The sequence below is a fragment of the Apaloderma vittatum genome, unplaced genomic scaffold (assembly GCF_000703405.1).
Source record: "Apaloderma vittatum isolate BGI_N311 unplaced genomic scaffold, ASM70340v1 scaffold20370, whole genome shotgun sequence".
Lineage (NCBI taxonomy): Eukaryota > Metazoa > Chordata > Aves > Trogoniformes > Trogonidae > Apaloderma > Apaloderma vittatum.
In genome coordinates, this window is record NW_009695314.1 from 12605 (window position 1) to 33034 (window position 20430).

Below are 20430 nucleotides of genomic sequence, written 5' to 3' on the forward strand. Positions count from 1 at the left end.
AGAGTGAAAAAAACCTGGTTTTAACTATGTCCTGTTAATTTGACCTACATACTGCTGGTAATGAACCCTCAGGCTATACCACTGTGTTTCTTTCATACTCTGAAATTTACACTGCCGTGTGGAGAATTTCTGAATGTAAAATAAACTCAATTTTGCTATTCTTCGGTGAAAGTCAGCAAACCAACACTGATACCTGGAAGGTCCTAGTTCTCTTGTTGATGTAACAAGGAGAGACAGATCCCTCAAAGGGAGATGTTACTCTCTGCAGTGAAGGATGCTGCTTCCCCAGACATCCTTCCCCTGCCCCTTACCAGACCTTCAGAAGAGAAGAGCCAGGACCCATCCATGGAATCTTTGCTCCCCAGCAGCCCCCCCAGCCCCAGAGAACTCCCCAGCCTGCGCGAGCTCCATGGGGATGGCACGGAGAGTAGGGTCTCGTCCTTCCCTTTCCTCTCCCGTATGCATACACACATGTCCAGTTTTATGTAATCAGGAACAGATTTTTCCCTTATGTAACTCCTGTGCTGCACGGGGATCCAGGTAGTTTATGTTTCTATGACTTTTTTTTTTTCCTAAATCCCTCTGGCTTTACTGTCTCCACTGAAAAAAAAACAGTTCGGGTTTTTTTTTTTAGTAGAGGATTTCTCCTTTCACCTATGAAAAGCTTTAAAAGTCTTTAAATTTTTATCAAGCTTTTCTAGTCTTGTTTTGAAATGCTTGATAGATTAATATTAGAACACTTTATAAAACTGTAATCATGCACACATATTAAAAATATGTATTATACACATATTTGGAACAAATCCTAAGCATACAATAAACCCAAAGTATTCACTAGAAAAAGTAACTGTTGCAAATAGGGATGGACTTGTTCCTCCTACGTTTTCTTGTGTTAAGATTATGGTGAAGGAGTAAATTATGAATTTTCTAATGGCAGAAAATGTTAAAGAGAAGGTTTAGAAACACCTCCTTCTGATGTGCCTTTGATCAACAGGATGTCTTTGGGCCACTTTTTATTGGCATTCAGTATGAACACAGGCTAGGCATCAGAACATCACAGTCTGTGACAAGGTAGTTATTACGGAACAGAAACACACACCAAGGTATGAACTGGAGGTTGTTCATGGCCAGGAAGTCTTCTGAAACAGCTTAAATTAATTTAATCTGTACCACCAGCCAAAGAAAAAAGCTTTCCCAGAATTCAGTCCTTTCAGTCATGGAAATGCAACTGTCACTCTGAAGGGGTCATAATTCAACATTTGCAAAGTTCACCGAAGACCTGCCACATTTAGAACACAAATTCACAAACTATTCATGCCATTCCTAAAAAACCCAAAGGATCGGTCACTCAGATACAGGATCATCTTTCCTTCCTTCACATACTACTGGCCCAACCACCAGCAAGCTGCCAGTGCTAGATTCTCAACATTTATCTGCTCTCAAACACAAATTCCCAAGAAATCTCATGGCAAAGGCAAGCCAACTGTGAGCTCCTTGGATCTGAGGCTCACACTCAAACCTTGGATGGTGCTGAAGCAGCCTGAGAAGCACCACCACGTCCCCTAAGTAAGAAGGCAACACACATCCATTCAGAAGAAAATATAACCAGAATAACAAGTTTCACTGTGTCTCCTTAGCAACTCAAAGAGGGTGTTCAGACCTGAGTTCTGCCCTTTACACCGGCTTCCACAGCATCTGAGATGAAATGCCAGGTTCTGGTCCTCACCGCCAACACTTGCTGTTGTGATGCTACGTGAAAGAATGTTTAACGCCATAGGTTGAGGGATGTAGCTGGCAGTTTTATTCCTCTGACTGAAAAGAGTACTACACGGAACACATAACATTTCATGGTCAGAGGCTATGAGAATGTCTTTTCTAGAAACAAAGGACTGTGTCTAACCTACTCATCTCCTCACCCATGTATCACTGCATTTCTCTGGTGGGGCCTTCCTTTTCAGAAACCCCTAGCAACACATCCACTTGAAGGCAAAACACCTTCCCCCTCCTCTGCCATTCCCTCAAGGTTTACATTATCCAAGTAAACACTTCACTGCACATGGTTTTTTTTCTGGGGAGAATAAAACTAAAGAAAAAAAAGACAAACGCTAATCATGTTACTTAATATTGCACAAAGGAGGTTGATATAACAGATGTATTTGTGGGGTCTGCAGCTAATGGCGTATATTGCTTTTAGGAGCAATAGCTATTTCTGGAAAAGAGAGAAAAAGGAGAGAGGATGAGGGAGGGAGGGACAGAGAAAGTGGAAAAAAAACACAGAAAAAGGAGATAGTAGGAGGGAGGAACAGAGGGAGAACGAAATAGAGAAAGGGAAAGGGAAATGGCACTTTGGCACCAGCCAACTGAATAGGTCTCTCACACAAATGACCTCTTATGTACAACGTGTGGTCGCAATACTTCTTCCATAATAAATATGTAATTTTCACTGGGATCTGCAGAGACTCTCTGCTGCTTGTTGTAGCCTCTCATGCTGTTAGTGCTCACTGGAGCCTGCTTTCATCCAAGGCAAGGCCCATCTAGCAGGTGCATGTAAATTTTTTGGGTAGTATTTATTAGCCACTTAAATGACTATTACCAACTAAATCTTGTTTTCTTCTCTCATAGACTACAAAACAAGGATTGGAAAAGAGGAGGGGGGAGAAGGGACTAATTCTCACATTGTTGGCCACTGTGTCCTGTGAGAGCTAGCTGTAACATTGGGTTTTGCAGGTGCCATCCCACAGAATAACAGCACAACAGCAGAAGGGAAGCCCCTTTCCCAGCCCAGGCATTTGTACACAAAATCAGAGCGCTCTCACATCACCGACCTTGTCAGTGTTACTCACTCTGGAATCTGTTTACCTCTTTAGGTAGGTTTTATTGCCACTCAAATTCAGTTTAGTTCAAGTTTTGATCCCTTGACTTAATCTGAGAGAACAAAAGAGGATTTAATTTATAACCAGGTTCTGTTCAGAAGTTATTTGCAATGGGTTGATATATGACTGATATACATCAACAGGAGTCTACACGCACGAGCAACATCTGCTGAACTATAGATTGTTCAAAGAACATGAACAGAAAATACCCAGAAGAAGCATAAAAATTTCTTGACCTATGGAACAGCTTGACTGCTTACCATTTACTAAATGCTTTTTGATTCTTTGTTAGCTTTCTATTAACACATTATAATCAGAACTTTAATATAAAACCCAAATAAAGCTTGACAGGCACTTATGTTTGGTTTTGAGGTTGCCATGAAGCAGTGAATATCAATTGTCAGAGGTTAGAAAGTTGACATTTTTAACTACCCCTCAGAGAACTTATAAAAACTAACACCTTCAGGAGTAAGTAATAATAGGAAATGACAATTTCTGGAATTAGATATGCCAAATCATTTATCACATTCAGCAATTACCATCAAATTCAATTTGAAAAGATCAGGCGGACATAACGGCGCGAAATCATTAATAAGTTAACAATTTCATTTTCCCTCAGGACCGCGATTCATGAGATATTCAGGAAAGCGATTGGTTTCATCGTGATAGGTTCTAGTTTAGAGCTGGCAGCGATGAATGAGGCACATGAAAAATGAAAAAAGCTGGAGAACAACTGTCAGGACCATGGGGAACTGCTCTGAGAGCCTGATGGAGAGTTTGCTGAGCACAAATTGGGTGTTCCAAGGGAAGGCAGAAAGAAATCTGCTCAGCATTTAGGGTGCACAAGTTGAGGAACTGCTCTTTTTTGCGTTTTCAGGTTGTCAGGTCAAGCTAACAGTGAAGCCGAGGGGGAGGTCAACACAGCAAGCACGCACCATCATGCTGGGACCGTGCCGGTCATTCCCACCTACCTGTCTTCCCTCCATGGCTCCTCGCATCTCCTTGAAAGTTGAGCTGAATTCTCCGATGAAGTCGTGCTTTCCGTTGGAATCCCAGTCCCACACGATGCACTGAGGAAGCAAAGACAGGAGAGCGTGTTTATCTTCAGATAGTAAACCAGGTTTTATTATTGAAAGATGCTACAGGAGAAATTATGATGCACGTTGGGTGACGTGTTTTATCTAGAAGGAAATCACAAGACGTATTAAAAACACATTCTTGCCAAGATCAAAGCAAAACCACAAGTGGAATCTCAGCACAGCTTGCTGCTGACAGTTGTGTGTCAGGGAGTTTGCTTCATCTATTTTAGAAAGAAAGGATCCCTTGACTTCTCGCTTTTCGCTAGGTGTAAAAATACAGGACCGTGTGTATTTGCATGCTCACTGTCAAACAGTGTCCTGAATTAAGAGTAACTCACCTCACTGAAGTGCTTTAGAAATCTAAATTAACATTCAAAACACTAGTTGCTGTGGGCAAACATTACCATTAGCATTTTTACAGTCAGTGAAGGTGAGACAATAGTTACGGAGTTCACTTTCTGAAACGGCTTTGAATTTATACCTGCCTGTGTCTAGTGCCTGTATCTTGGCTGTTTTCCAGTGCTGCTCAACAGTGACAATTCAAACCAAACCCCACTGGTAATCATTCCTAAATCCATGCATAAACATGAATATCTCGGTGGGTTTGAGCTCTGAGAATTTTATTTTACAGACACTGCTAAATACAATCCAGCTAGCCAAGACTGAAACACACAGCAATAACTACATGCTTTGCTAAATATTAATTTTAAAACTGGCCCAAAGACAACGAAAGAGCTCACAACTGTAGAGAACAAAATCTCAAATTCAGCCTCGTGGTCTCCCTAGATAAAGCTTGAGTACATTGACAGAATCAGGAGGCCTTTACTGAAAATGTCCTGTTACAAAAGATGTCTTTTTGGTTAGAATTTTAACTGGAGATAAGCAACATTAAATTACATTTAATATGTCCACCCTACAGGGCCCCAACTGCTTTTTCTGTCAAGCTAGAGGTTTTCTAACTTTAGCTTTCAGAAAGCCAGATGGTACTTTAATCTTCATATTGGCTTCATGGAAAAGACAAACAACTACAGTATTATTACGGTATCGTTTGCACAATTAGAGCCGAGGAAGAAAAGGGGTTCCTGCAAGTACGGTCATTATCGTTTCTGTTTTTTCCAGAGTTTCACATCTGGCCACAGAAATTAATTGTTACTCTCTGAAAAACATGTCATACACAGAAAACTTGCACCCACACTGGAGCTACAACAGCACAGGCTTCTCTAGCTAATTACCTGATGCTTCCCAGAAGATGACAGCTAGATTAATCTTGCTGCCTCTGCACAATTTCTGTTTGTAATTGTATTTCACAAAAATACAAACTGGACCAGTTTCCAGCTCCAGCCAACACTGATGTTCTGTGACGCAAAGATGCCTAGATAAACAGCAAACCCATTTCTCTATCCAGCGTCTCACACAGAGTGACACAATTTTCCTGTTTGATAATTCAATAGCAACAAAAGAAATCCTATCTCATATCCAGATCATATGACTCAAACTCGAGTATTATTTATTTTTAAAGTTTAATTTCTGAGGCAAGAAAGTGATGTTCCATGTCTTAATATGAGAGTCAGACTATGCTTTCACTTGGCAAAATTCTTGTGCAATTGTCATAAAACAATTCTTCCTGTGCTCACCATCCTATCTAGCTTTAACCACGAGAACTAAGTAAGAGGAACAACTGACAACTCAAGTGTGTGTTTATGGGGGTGTCTGTAGGTACTGAGATTATTTCCCTAAAAATGCTTCAAGTGATTTGTTCCCATTAGATCGTCACAAGGAGAGAACTATTCTATCCAGCACCTTTGGCAGGGGCAATGGAGAGATTTGTAACAACCTTTTAATTTATGAACCAGGCTGAAGCATGCTCCGAAGACTCGTTTTTAAGACTGGCAGGGAGTCTCATGACTAAACTCTATCTGCAGGCAGCTGACAGCCAGACCATGGAAATGTACTTTTTGAAAATAATCCATTTAAGCTCCCCTCAGATGGCCAGATGCTGCAGATTATAGCACACACACGTGTTTTTCCTTGCATTTCTGTGAAACCAGGTATCCTGCAGCTAGGCAAGAAGGAGAATGCTCATTTTCGGACTTGAACATAATAAATTACAGCCCAATCGGTTATAAAGTTCTTATCATTCAACTCTAAACTCAAATAGCACGATAATGATTTTTCAGTAGAGTTTATATGATACCTACAATCTCTCAAAGAAATGAAGTCTCAAGGTAAATGTCAGTGACTTGCTCAACTTCTAGAATCACCCTGAGCAGCAGGTGGTACGAGGTGGCAAAATGCTATAAACAGAAACTCTTCAGTTAATTCTCTAAGATCAGTGACAACATTGAAAAAATAATAATAATAAAAAAGATTTGGAAAAGTCAAACAGAGAAGGTGAAAAAAACCTCAGAAAGAAATTTACTTGATCATCAAAGTGATTTTTCTGGAACAGTCTCATCAGGGTTATTATTTTTTGATAATGAAGGAAATCTCCTACTGTACCTCCCTGAAGTACATGCACCTGCTTGGAATACTTCAAAGAAGCTTTTTTTGTAGGAAGGCCTTTATCTACTACCCACCCTTTACCCCACTTGGGTATGAGAAAAGCTGTGCAAAATCTCCAGTACAAAAGCTAAAACACTTCAGGTTATCCTGTTTCTGTCATTCTGATGTTCCAAGGCTGAAATCGACATTACACACATCACAACTCTGGGTTACATGCTGGAGAATAACTGTAAAGAAATTTGGTCTTTCCTGCCGTGTATAAAATTCTTCCCTCTGTTTTTTTTTTTTTTCCCCTTTTCATCCAAGCTGGTGATCACAGTTTTGTCTTTTCACTAGTTGTGCTTCTGCGCAAAGTTAAACCAAACTTTTTATGGCTCATTTCAGATTTGCTCTGAAGTTGGGCTCCAGCAAGCATAGAATGAATTAGCTTAAACAACCCAGTGTTTCTTGCAAGCCTCTCCCTGGCTGAAGGAAAGTCTTCCTCAGAGCACTGTAGATAAAATTTTTCCTCTTGATTAGCTCAATTCTTCAAGCTGAACCATTCAAAACCCCCTGGACTAACAGCATCTAGTGAGGCCACATTCTTCCCCTATGGAGAAGATGAGGCATTATGGAATATACATATGTATTATAATGTAACATATGATAATTCTATATATTACAATACAATATAATTCTACATTAATATAAAGAATATAGAATTTATAAAATAAGTATATACAGTACCATATATATTATATTATATATACACAGTCCAAATCAACAACTAAAATAATGCATTACTCTTGCTTTATGGGAATCCTTCCTTGCTTCTTGAGCAAGGTTGTTCTGTGAACACTGACTCATAAAGAAACTCAGCTGCATGTACTAGAACTAAAAGAAGGAATCTGACAGCTTTTTGTGAGTGCAACAATATTTTTGAGAGACAAACAGTCTGCTGCACACAGAATGCTCTAGAAAGTAGTTCCTTAAATCACTATCAAGACTTTTTTTTTTTCCAATTACGCAGAGCAAAGCATGTGCAAACAGTCATTTATTTAATTAATTTTGTTTCCCACCATCTTCCGAACCATCTGTGAACAGTGAAGTGATATATTTATTTTGAAGAGTTTCTGTGGTTATCCTCTTTCTCACTTGTGAGGAATTTGTTGTGACTAAGTGAAAGTTCAAAGTCTGGTACTAAACAACCTCAACAAAATTCTGACATATTCACAGCATAACAAAACTAAGAGCCCAGAGCGCACAGAATCAATGAGGAGAAGCCTGGCATTGAGATTTTCAGGAAGGAAATATCCATTCAAATTGTTTCTTGGCATGTTTGCCAGTCACAATAAAAGGTAATGCTGTTTATACCAACCTGACTTTGGGATTTTCATGGAAATGCAGTGCTTCGGAAAAATGAGGACTTCAGTAAAGAGTGTAGCTAGCACTCTAAACCAGCCTTTCAAGAGTTGAGCTCGTGCCTGTGCTCCAAATAAATGACAGGAAGAAACAGTGCTTAGGTATCTAAGTACTTTCTCTGAATATGCAGTCAGGTACTTAGATTGCATAAATGACCAAAATTACGCCAGAAATAACTGGAGATAAATAAAAAGAGGCCTGGTTAAAACTGAGCTGATAACTCATTCCCTAATGTCAACACTAGGAAAATGATGAAGGTGTGGACGTTCTTGCATTACTCTGCCAGGTGAATTACAAAGCTATAATTAAAATAATTACCAGTGGAAGAAGAAAGAGAATCAAACATTTAATTCAATGTAATTATAACCTCTATTTCCTCCTAATGTGAGTGATTTATCTACAATTAAAGGAGGTAAGGACACTTAAATAAAACATGTGTCTGTATCAATAGGCTATCTTTAAAATAATGTTCACACGCCAGTAAGAAAGAGACCCTACACAGAGAAGAATATTCAGGAAGAGTAAAGAAATTATTTTAACTGATCAGAAGATACTCTCTGAAGACTACCCAAAAAGAAAAGTAATTGAAAAAAAAATCCAAGTCATAAATACCAAGCTCATCCTATTAAAAAACTGCAACTGGAACTAATAAGACTTTTTAATATCTTCTCTGTTTTCATTATGTTCCTTCTCCCACTTTCCCAAACTGTGTGGTATGTCTGCACATGGGCTCTGTACAAGTCCTCACTTTCTAGAAATACAGTTTCATACATTTGTGTGAAGTACAAATGTACACTAACAACTGTGAAAAGGAGATGGAAGAAAAGCACTAAAAAGCATGTCAAAAGCCACATGTTAAAAGTGACTGCAATAAAGAATTCATAGCAGAACACTCAGTAGTTGGGCATCCTTTGGCACTAGGAGACAGGTTTCCCTATTAAAAAATAGAAGAGAAAATGCCACCAGAGAGATGAGAAAGATGTAAAAGAACAACATCAACCAGTTAGTCATTCTAACAAAAAGAAAAATCTCTCTGAGGTTGAAACACAGTTTTCAGGGCATGAGTTTTCCTTACCTGTGGCACGTGTGCAGTGACTGACATTTGCAATGAGGTGTTTTAGGAGGTTCCAGCACACTTTGTATCATAAAGAGCCGCAGAGAACAACGCCACTGAGCTTTGCTGGATGGCCCTGACAAGTCACCACTGCAAAGACTTCAGTTTCATTGCGTCTCCACCATAAGAGGGACGTGGATCTGTTGGAGCACGTTCAGAGGGGGGCCACAAGGATGATGCAGGGGCTGGAGCACCTCTGCTACGAGGACAGGCTGCCGAAGCTGGGATGGTTCAGTCTGGAAAAGAGAAGACTTTGGGGGGACCTAATAGCTGCCTTCCAATACCTGAAGGGAACCTACAGCAAGGCTTGGGAGGGTCTTTTTACAAGAGTGTCCAGTGACAGGACAAGGGGAAATGGGTTTAAGTTGAAGGAGAATAGATTTAGATTAGATTTTAGGAAGAAATTCTTCAGTATGCGGGTGACAAGACTTTGGAATAAATTGCCCAGAGATGTTGTGGCTGCCCCCTCCCTGGAGGTGTTCAAGGACAAGTTGGACGGAGCCTTGAGTAGCCTGATCTAGTTGAGAGGCGTCCCTGCCCATGACAGGGAGGTTGGACTAGATGATCTCTAAGGTTCCTTCCAGCCTAGGCCATTCTATGATTCTATGATTATGGTACAGAAATAATGCAGCTCTTCATAAAATGCATTGACAAATGGCTGATTGCTGTTACCCTTCCCATTACTTAGCTCAATGCTTTTATCACTTGTGCACCACCTTATCCAAAAGCAGAAGTTGTGTGACTGCAGGTGGCACCATCATGTTGTTACGGAACCAAACAACATCATCACTGAGACAAGGAGGCAGCACAGAGGAGCCTCACTGACTTCGTGAAGTACTCTATGGAGTAAGCAATCCAATGTTAGTCATATACAGGAAAAACAACACACACTCAGGCAAAGATCAGGAGTGTCATCAGTTGCAAAGAAAATCCACAAAACCCCAAACCAAGACTTAAGCAGAAAGACCCCTGAGTTCTGAAACAAATGGCCCTCTCTAAGATGTTCCAATCTAGTGTGCGTCAACCAGAACCAATTCTCACTAACTGTGGCGTGCTGGAGATGGGTCAGAAGCCGGAAAGGATGCAGAAAGGAAGCTAATGACCACAGAGCATCTCTTTTAATTGGGGCAGAGAAGAAGGAGTGAAAATAAGCTGATGGGCTTTTTTCCCAGCTACTACTACCTCTTTTTTTATAGGTAAAACTGCTCTGGAACAGGAAAGGCACTAAGGAATGATTACTAGTCTGGCAATGCCACATGAAAAATTGATGTTCAAGGAGGAGAAGCTTTAGGCAGCTTGTTCAGCCTTTAAGAAATCAAAGTGGAATATAAAAGCAGTCATGTTTTAAGCTGTTTTCATAAACTCCAAGCACAATTAACTTCAAAATACCAGTCTGTTTATGTTCACTGAATAAAAATATTCATGCTCAAATATGGTTACGTTTCTCTGTTGTAAGAAATGATAGTAAAAGGAACATGCAGTTGCTCCTTGCAGTGCTATAACATTGATTTAATGACACTGTCTTCTGCAGATGAAAACAGTATTTTCTCAAAAGTCAATGGCAGGGTAACTTCTCATGTGCTATTCCACATTTACAAGGCATTTTAAGATTCCCTGAATACACTCAAGGTATTTAATTTACAAAATATACCAGGTAGAAAATAAAAATTATTAACTGGTGGTCTGCTAACACTGTACTCCTTGAAACACAAACGTTTAGAAAAATATTAACCACAGGCAAACCTCTACATGCCTTTTAAGATGAGAGAGTGCTTAAAAGTACTACCCTGTAGAGAAAATACCCCGTTCGACAAGAAAACTCAGCTATTTGCCTATAAAGGAATACTCGTCTATACAAGACTAACACAGGAGCATCCTTCCTTGGCTTATTCCTCTTGCCCAAACTTCACCTTTACCTCCCAAGCCCCTCTGAGTATCTATCCTACGACCAGTCTTGCTCTCGGGTGCCAGTCCGTGGTGAACAGGCTGACAGGCTGTGTTTTGCAGGGAGCCAAGAAATGAACATCCAAAGAAACCCGCACGAGAAGCTACATCTGAGATAGATCAGACCCTTACTCCTGTAGCATTAAAGAGCGAAGGAAAGAACTCAAACATCAACAGCTTTACAAGTGCGTGCTTAATGCTCTGAACAGCCAGGAAAATTAGATTAATTCAGCCCAGGAGAGCGTTCAATGAACAGTGTGCTACCAGGATTCTGTATTTTACTTTCACAGGTCACCTTAAAGCTATGTAGAGTTGAGGATTTAAAGCTCTTAAGGAGATTAAAGGTTCAAGTGCCGTGAGCAAACAAATTTAGGCTACTAAAATCACAATTCTAAATTTTAAACTGTGCATGAGATGATTAAAAGTACGAGTTAGTGATTTTTAATTATTTTGTGCCAATTTTCCATATTCATAAGACTGCATGGAGAAGCACAGGCTGCATTCTGATGAGGAATGCCATTATCTCACGCCCTCAACACAGCTCCAGCACAGCGCAGGATGGGGATTTCAGGAGCAGGATATAAAACACCATTGCAGCAATGTTTCCGAAGTCCATAGCACTGCCTGGCTGTGACCTGCTGCCCTTCTTAGGGATAGCGCCACAAGACATTTAAGTGATAACTCCCAGCACTGATTGAATTGACATAAGTCATTCATTAATAACATCTACCATCAGTCTGCAGCAGTAGGTTTTCTCTTCCCCAGGCTCCCTGTTACTCATGAATCGTTGCTTGCAGTGTTAAAAGCAGACAACAGGCAAATTTTTTACTCCCACATTTTAGCCTGGTCATAAGTCAAAGATTCATTTCTGGCAATATTTTGAAGAGCAGGAGTCTGAAATGCTGTTGTCTGTCTATGAGAAGGATCGTGACTGCCTAATGTGAGTAGCCTACTTTTTAATTAGCCTGTGAAAATAAGCCTGCCTTCCCAGACAACTAGTCATCAGGTTTTCAGACGTTTTGCTTGCAACTAGAAATGGGTTCGTTAAAAAACAGAAACAGTTGATATCAAACAGAGATTCTGTTGAAGGGTAGTATATTGCTAAAAAATCTACAAGGTAATAAATATCAGAAAAAAAGCGCAGCAGAGGGCTGTGCACGTGTAACCGGGGTGAGTATCCGAAGGCACACGCAGAAGTCCCTACTGCAGCTGCCATTGAACAGAAAAGGACCAGTCTGGCTTATCAACGGGTTTATACACAGCAAACATGGCACAATTCAGCTCTAAAGAATCCATTTACCAGTCACCTCCTCATGAAGTGGTACTGGAGGAGAAGAAATCTCGCACCGCGACCCACCAGCAGCACACGCATACCCTTGTGATGAGCATGCAATTTTCTCAAATAATGAAACACCAATCATTTAGAGCTTACAAATTCCCAGTGTGAGATAGGACTCACGCTTTTCTGCCCTAATGCTGCCTAGATTATCACAAACATTAATTTATAATTAGGTCTCTGAAGGTACTTAATGTAATTCTTTTAAACCAAAATTATTATTTTGCCTTAAATTTGTTTCTGCTGTTCTCTAAGAACATTGTCATTTAAAATGGACATATTTTCTTGTCTGCAATGTGTAACCATTTTTTTCATGGCAGTATGTTTGCGTATAAACTACAAAGATACGATTTATGAGTAGAAACTTAAGGTAAGCTTTCTATTTAAGTAGCAAGAATATATTGTTCATAGCAAAGAACAGACTTATTACAAGATTTAGCAACAAGAGAAGAATTTCCATAAGTGTGTAATTTTCCATTTTGATGGTAAAAAAGACAGCTGAAGAAAAACCCCGGCTCTTTATAAGTTGGTTATATGTCAGCCAATGTGAGGCTTTGCTACTTTATGAGAGTCTGAAATGAGATTGTCTGGAAACTGTCTTCACTATTCTTTCCAGTCTCAACCAAGATAAATGAAAAAAGAATATGAAAAAAGTGGTTACACTTTCATTTTCTCTCATTTTCTGTATCATAAGATACTGCAAGTCACACAGTCAGACGTCTTGTAGGCACAACGGTATGAGACTGCTGGATTTTCTTCAAGGGGATTAAAACTCCCTTCCAAAGACAGCTCCAGAGAGTGAGCTCAGCCCTTCAGAATGCTTCTTCTCCCGATGACTTGCATAGAAAAGCTGTACTTATTTGTCTTGGGATGGAACTGCAGTAAGCAATTGGAAGAAAGCTCACAGCAAATGCAATGTGTAAATTATTTGGAGGCAATTCTCTCTTATTTGCAAAAGAGAAACAGAGAAAATGCTCCTCAGATCCCCTAATCCAAACAAATAAATTCACACACAATATTTTTGCTTGTTTGCTGTCCTCTCTCTGCCCTTCTTTCGCACCATGAGTGCTTGCTGCAATGTCAGGGGAGCTCTGAAATCTGGGCTGTCAGAGTCACCCAGTGGATGAGAGGAAGGGTCCTGCCCATTTCCTTCAGTGTACCAGCCCTTCAGCCTTCTACCACCATCTTCATCAAGGACCCAAGCCCTTGGAGATGTGAATATCAGCTCTTTTCTATTTAATCACACACATTCTCTCCCTTGAGCACCCCTAATTGTTGCAACAACACTTGTCATTTAGATAGCTCTTTCATCTTCAAAGCCCGTTGCAAACATCAATTAAACCAAACCTAGATTAATTAATCTGACAATTAATTTGTTATATATCCAGCAGCTACACTAATGGAGAACAAACTACTGCCCATTAAAGTCATCAGAATGAGTTCCCCTGACTCTAACAAACTCAGGGTCAAACTCATTTCTTGAATCTCTCTCCTAAATCTTCAACTGCAATCTGGTATTTTCTTTCCAGACATCTTCAACTGTTCTATCAAGAATACAGCCAAGGAAAGAGGAGAGAAAAAAGGAATCTGTGAGCTGAGATCACACTCACCAGGAATCTAACAGTTTTGTTTAAAGGCTGATCTTAAACTTTGTGCCCCACCTGCAGGAGTTTACTGATTGATCACATCAGTCCTTGGCATGCTCCAATAAATCAGGGTTCTGTCACACTGTCGCGATTAATTAATTCAGGAGGCACACGCATCACAGACCCATCACTAAATTATAGATTAACCCAAACAGACAAAAGAGTGTGAGCAGTCGCAGCAAGTCCCCCCTAATCACTGCAGGCCTTGTGAAGCAGCCACTTGAGCTTTTAATAATCAGTGTAGTGCTTGCAACCACAGGCACGAGGAGAGAACAAGGGGAACATGAGAGGGAGAGCAAGAGAAGCCTTTAAGAACTGTAGTATTCTAATGAGTCATTTACTGGAAAAGTAGGTCCGATGGCATTTATGCAAGGAGGGATTAGAAACATGGTTTTACAGTGTGTCATTTACTTTTATTTTATAATAATCCTCAAAATAATGTATCATCCTCTCAGACAACTGTTTTAAAACTCCTACTCTGGTTAAGCAGTGCACACTTAGAGAAATATTTCTATTAGCTGATTAACTATACACTGCATGCCCATGTTTAAGCCTATTTTTCTTGTGCTTCTTTTGACCACTAAAAAGGAACTTTCTGTTACCTAAAATGAAAAGCCACACAGTTTCACAAGAACAACTCTGGAAACTCACAACATGGTAACTTCCTTAAACTGACTAATAAATAAACGCTATTCATAAAGAAAGATCTGCACCCTCTAGGAGTGAGGCAATTACTCTAAAGATGCCAGGAAAACACCTTGACTTAATGAAAAAGAAGTGGCTTACACAAAAGTCACTTGCAGGCAGCTTCTGAGTCACATTAAAGACCTGTGAAGGTTGGGTCCCCCTCTCTTGCTGTTGAGAACTTCCCACACGAAGGGCTTCACCCACAAATACAGCCCCACAGGGGTGCCAGTCTCTTTCTACATGGAATTAAAAGCCAAAGGAAAACAGCAATAATGAAAGAGCCTGCTCTTACAGAACTAAATCCTTCAGTTTGCCTGACTTGCCCCTCGTGCTGCACACTTTTGCAAATCCTGCACACATTATTGCTGTTGACCAGAAAAACCTTATCTCTCCACATTAGTGCTTCAAGCACTCTATGACAGCTAAACTGTAGAAGAATAAAAGCATTAATGGATTTGTCTGAATCTATTACCTCTTGCTTGTCTCTTAAGCTTTACTTGGCTGCCTCCAGTGGTTCTGCTCTGCCTCTCAGAGATATTGCAGGTTTATTGAAGGATTACTGTTTGTAATATATCTGTATAAGCAAGACTGTAGTCAAGTATTAAAGACCACTGAAAGCTTATTGATCTAGAGAACACTACAGTAATAACTCAGAGAATATCAAAATAACCACTGCTGTTTGCTTTTCCTTAACTCGGAATGGAGCAGCCAATACACTTACAGACCTTTAAGAAACTTTTTTTCTCCCCTGATGATTGGTCATTTTGCACAGAAGTTTTAACACTTTGAAGAAATCAGAAGGAAACATAGCTACAACTAGTCAAGGAAGACCCAACTTTCTACCTTGCAAAATGCCGTAACAGAGCCTGGCGAAGAGATTATTAATGCAATAATAATTTTAATTTTTTTTCTTTAATTAATAAAATGAAAATAAAGTGGTTATCTACTTCCATCCAGCATAATGTCAAAATCTTTCTTCCTTCTATTAATATTGTAAGACAGGATCACATTATGTAACAGTATCAACAAGGCTGAAGAGGCACTGCATAGATTATTCATTTAAGCAAAGTGCACATCTCTTAGGAAGACCTTGTGAATAATGACCTCCCACAAAAACTTAGAAAATTCACGGCCGATGAAAATTCACATTGCAACGGCCAACGTGCTGCTATTTGAAAAGGTCTTAGGATGGAAACGAAAGGAAAATCACAGCCATTAAACTCCTGAACATATCACACCAGCACTAGAGCATCTATGATGGACTGAGGACTACAAGGAAATGCTCAGCAGAAATCCAGCCATGGCACTCGTGCTAACAATAAACAAGCTGACAACGTCAATAAAGCTGCAACACATAGATTTTTGAAAGGTAGAAAAACATCTAAAGGACATTCTTCCTTTGAAAATTTTCCCTGTGTGGGTGGAAGATGGAAAGGGCATTCTGTACACACACGACATACGCTTCCACCTCTCTTTGCAGCTTATTACTTCACCTGCAGCAATATTTTTTTTCCAGGTTTTTTTTTGCCTCTTTTCCTACCTTCCGTCATGAACAGAATTTCTTTCAGTGACATTCTCTGTGCAGGCTCAGCAGAAGATATTCTTACTCTACACCACATGCACGCAACAGCACCTTGCAAGGTGTTTATTTCCTGATTCTTACAACATCTAATGCCAAAACGAGATGACTTTTCAGTGTACATTCAGTGGACAACTCTAGAAAAAGAAGAACCCTGCAACTATTAGAACGGTTGGGTAGCAGATGATACTCACAATGCAAGCCTGTGTTTCAGACAAGCCTTTGGCAGCCACCCACCTCACACTCGGAAATCAAACTTGAATACTAAAGCTCCATAACTTAGAGCACTGTAGCAGACCAAGGTAAAAACTGCTCTCAGAAGGATTATATATGCCTCACTCAGCTTTGATTTGTCAGTAATTACTGCCGTGAACTGAATTTCTTTACGTATTAGAAAAGCAACGCATGACTTCTGGATCAAAGAGGTGCTTTGTTCACTCCAATGCAAACACAAATTGTCTGTACCATTAGCATTAAAACAAGTTATGACCAGCACTGAAGTGTGACCCGATCTCTCATATGGTTTCAATGTCTTGGAAGAAAAGCTCAGTAGGTTCATAAATCTAATATATGTTTTTTTCATAATAAAAGCTAGAGCGGCAATAATTGCAATAAAGTTTTACAAGGTGTCCTGAGAGGAATAAAAAAAATAATAACTGCTCTCTGCACCACAGCTAAATAAAGCAAAGCCAGATTTTTTTGTTTAAAAGCCCATAAGGGATTCAAATTAACAGACTTTGTAAAGGATGCTAGCAAAAGACTTTTGAGGGACACCCTAATTACTGGTTGCTTTGATTTCAGTGACCTTGCTTATCTTATCTTTCTAAACAGACATTTGAAACAAGATGGTTTCAAACACCCCAACAGCGTGAAGACTGCTTCGGGTGCAAGATCTGCAAAGAGCAAACTTCTAAATATTAAACCAAGTTGTTTTAGCGTATTTTTTACATGTTAATTCTCACTAAGCTCAGTGCCCACAGGATTTCAGGGGCTGAGATGAAAGGCCAAGCCTTGCAGAGACAAGACAGAGGCGGTCGCGAGGTCTCTGTTGTCCTTAAAAAGCGTCCCTCTGTTTGCAGAATTTCCAAGAGCTGACATTGCCCTCCAAGGATTTCTGGTGCCTCTGAAGGCCTTATCTTAGATTATGCCTTCCAGATGCTGTGGGTACAGGTACAAGGCTCCCCAGCCTCACAGCGATGAAACAATCCCAGCAAGAAGTTGATGCTCAGCTGGAACACGCTACTTCTCCCCATGTCAGATCTGGCACAGGGAACTCTTTCAACACTCAGCAGAAACATATTGCTGTATACTTCACAAAGTGAAACAAAGCAGCTCAAGTGAAATGTTCCAAGATACGACAGGGTGAAGCCTGGAATGCTTAGTCAATGTAAATCAAAGCATAAATATTCATGTAGTCCTAAACCCACCACAGAAACCTCACCTCTCTAATTCGTCTAATTTCTACCCTTCTGTCCTTGTTGCCATCAAATTCCAAAGTTACAGTGTGTATAGAAAGCAACCAGAATAGTCATCTGACAATTGCTGTATGCTATCTGTCAAACACAAATGATTTTGGGGGCTGCTCTACCAGAACAGCCTTATCTTACACCCACCCAAAGGTATAAAAGGGCCTGAATTTTAAAGAAGCTTCAAGTCTTTTTCTTACTTTACAGCCACGGTTAATTTTAAAGCATTTCTGCACTCACGAATGATCCAGTACAAATCTTACTACTTTTAGCTTTTCTGCTGATGTCTGAACTGTAACCTCAGGCTAATATTCAGACATTTAAATCAAGGCCTGCAAACACTCACACACACAAATAAAAACACATTCTCCTTAAAAGAAAGAATACCCCGCAGAATCATGACTATTCTGAAAGTGGTCCATAGCTTCATTAGACTCATTTCACCCTGGTTCTCTTCTTCACCCATTCCTTCGCTGACTTGCCCTCATCCTCTCTACAGGTAGTTCTAAAGGGCTGTTCTTGTTCCTCTTCGGGCTCTCTTCTGGCAGTATCGTCCGCAAACAAGTCCAGCTACTGTCTGTCTGTTCACAGATCAAACACTCCCTTTACTCCCAGCCCCATCTTCTTTTGCTCAGGTTGAAACCCCTCAGCCTCTCTCAGACCTTCTCACCTCAATTTCAAAAAGATTAAAGCACACTTCTCCCTCCAGAACCACACTTCTCTACGATTACAGACTAGCCACTTGCTCTGATACCCAAGGCATCACAATTTTTTTAAGCATCTCTTCCTGGTTTTCTCATCTAAGTGGTTTAGAGGCCACATATACACTACAGGGGTGAAGGCAGTGCTGTGATAATTCTGGTTTTCATTTGGGTGGGAGAAACTTGAGCCATGTCTTGCCTCAAACTGAAGATCTGCGCACCTGCCCTTTCCAAACCTTTCACAGCTCACTCCATTCAATAGCAAAAACTCAGCTCCTGGCCCTGCCTAAGCTGTGGCGTGAACTCCAAAAAGTCCTTGCCTGTGCTTTTTTCCAGCGCTTCCCTTTTGTCACGAAGTAACAGCCCAGGCATCAGAGGTGCCCAAGGAGGCTTGAGCCACAGCAGTGCTCCTTGTCCCTGGCCAGCCTTTGAGTCAGACACGGTGCTACCTCTGGAGTGTAACTGCTCTCGTCTGTTTTTCTTTCCTCTATCCTGGAGATTGATACTGCTTATACAACACAAAGTAATTTGCTTGTCTTCTGTGTTTCAGAAACTAACATACAGATATTTAATCTACCCAGCAGATTTATAAAATTGCAGCCTCCCAAGATAACAAAGTCATTATCCTGACACTTCCCATTACTGTCATCCTACATATGCTACAATAAATAACTCCTCTAACATTTCTTCATTTGCATTAGAAATCCTCTTCATCCAATACTGCTTATTTGGCTTGCAGTTTAAAATGGAGACTGTTCTTTCCCTGCACATCCCTACACCAGAAGGGAGACAAAGTTTTGTTTTCTGTTAGTAAAACTATTCAAGAAGTAGGAACGACTTCTGACCTTTAGCCTGCGGTCCTGGTCTCCACTGCACAGAGAATTCACAGACACTTTAAAGGTCTTCCAGGCTGGATTTAAGTTATTCATCACAACCTGTGAGGGAAAAGAAAGGAAGGGAAGCCTTAGCATTTGCACGTCTCCAAACAGAATGCCAACAAGAGCCACAATTTTGAATACAGTACATTCACCAGAAAGAGAAGAAAGCAGAGCTCAGCTGGATGCCTGCAGAACCCCGCACGAGGGATATCTGCCCTCGACCCACCTGTGGTTTGCAGGCCTCCTCCTCTGGAAAGCTCCAGGAAGGAGCACAGGTGGGAAACAGGCTCCTCACCCACCACAGAATACATGCTTGTTTAATTAAATTTGGATCTTTGGCTTCAGTACCAGCTTCCCTTACCCTCATATGCGTAAGTCAGGACCTGATACGCATTAGTAACTGCATTGCAGGTGCTTGCAGTGCCCTTTGTGAGATGTAAGCACAAACTATTCCTCCTGACAGCCCACCTGTATCCTTGGCAAGTAAACCCAGCCCTAACTCCTTACCTCAGTCCTGTGAACGAGTTGTTGGGTTGCATCATCATTCATCCGGAAGATCTCTAGAAAAGGATCTGATTTGCTGAAAAAGTCCTGAAATAAAATACAGGACAGGTTACTCCTGAGATTTTTCTTTGACTTTTCAGGTACAGTGCACCAGTACTGCTTTAGGTCCTACATCCACCCAGCTTGTTTCTTTCTGACTCCAGGCCTGTCTGGTCTTTTGACATTACTTTTATCACACAAGGCCTTTGAAGCATATTATAAAGTGAGGTTGAACTGTGAGACCTCCATAGCTGGAGGAGGAAGGCAGCTAATTGCTACTTCCCATTTCTGACCCTGCCATGCTGCAAGAGCAAGAGTCAAATGGACTTGGGCCTTTTTATGCAGTTCCCACCCTGTTCTTCATTTTCTACTTAAAAAGAGCCACATGATTAACTTTATGCAAATGAATATTACTCTTTGCTATAGGCATGTCCAAGACCATGGAGCTCCATATCCGTTCAGGGAAGTGAGGAATTCTGTTTGCTCTCCCCGAGTTTCTATAAAAGCACTAGCGGGAAAATGACTGCAGTATGCTAAGTTCTACAGTTTTCTCCTCACCGAATGCCCACCATACTTATTTTTGACTAGCTGGATAGCTGTTGGGATGGGAAGAGCTTTGGATAAGGTGCTAGCCGAAGCCAGGAAACGTAATTTTGGACAAATTTTTCTTCAGGGCATGCT

The 20430-nt window shown here is 40.6% G+C and overlaps 1 protein-coding gene across 1 annotated transcript in view; it reads right to left on the minus strand.

Moving 5' to 3' along the window:
* LOC104275111 (copine-4-like) overlaps positions 1-19797 on the minus strand; it is a gene marked incomplete at both ends in the record, with an annotated part of 25641 nt that extends 5844 nt beyond the window's left edge. Inside the window, 3 exons of the mRNA XM_009870969.1 lie at positions 3845-3943; positions 19174-19263; positions 19714-19797. Coding sequence (XP_009869271.1) covers positions 3845-3943; positions 19174-19263; positions 19714-19797 — 273 coding nt within the window. The remainder of the gene's footprint in view (positions 1-3844; positions 3944-19173; positions 19264-19713) is intronic.
* Between the last annotated feature and the right edge of the window lie 633 nt (positions 19798-20430).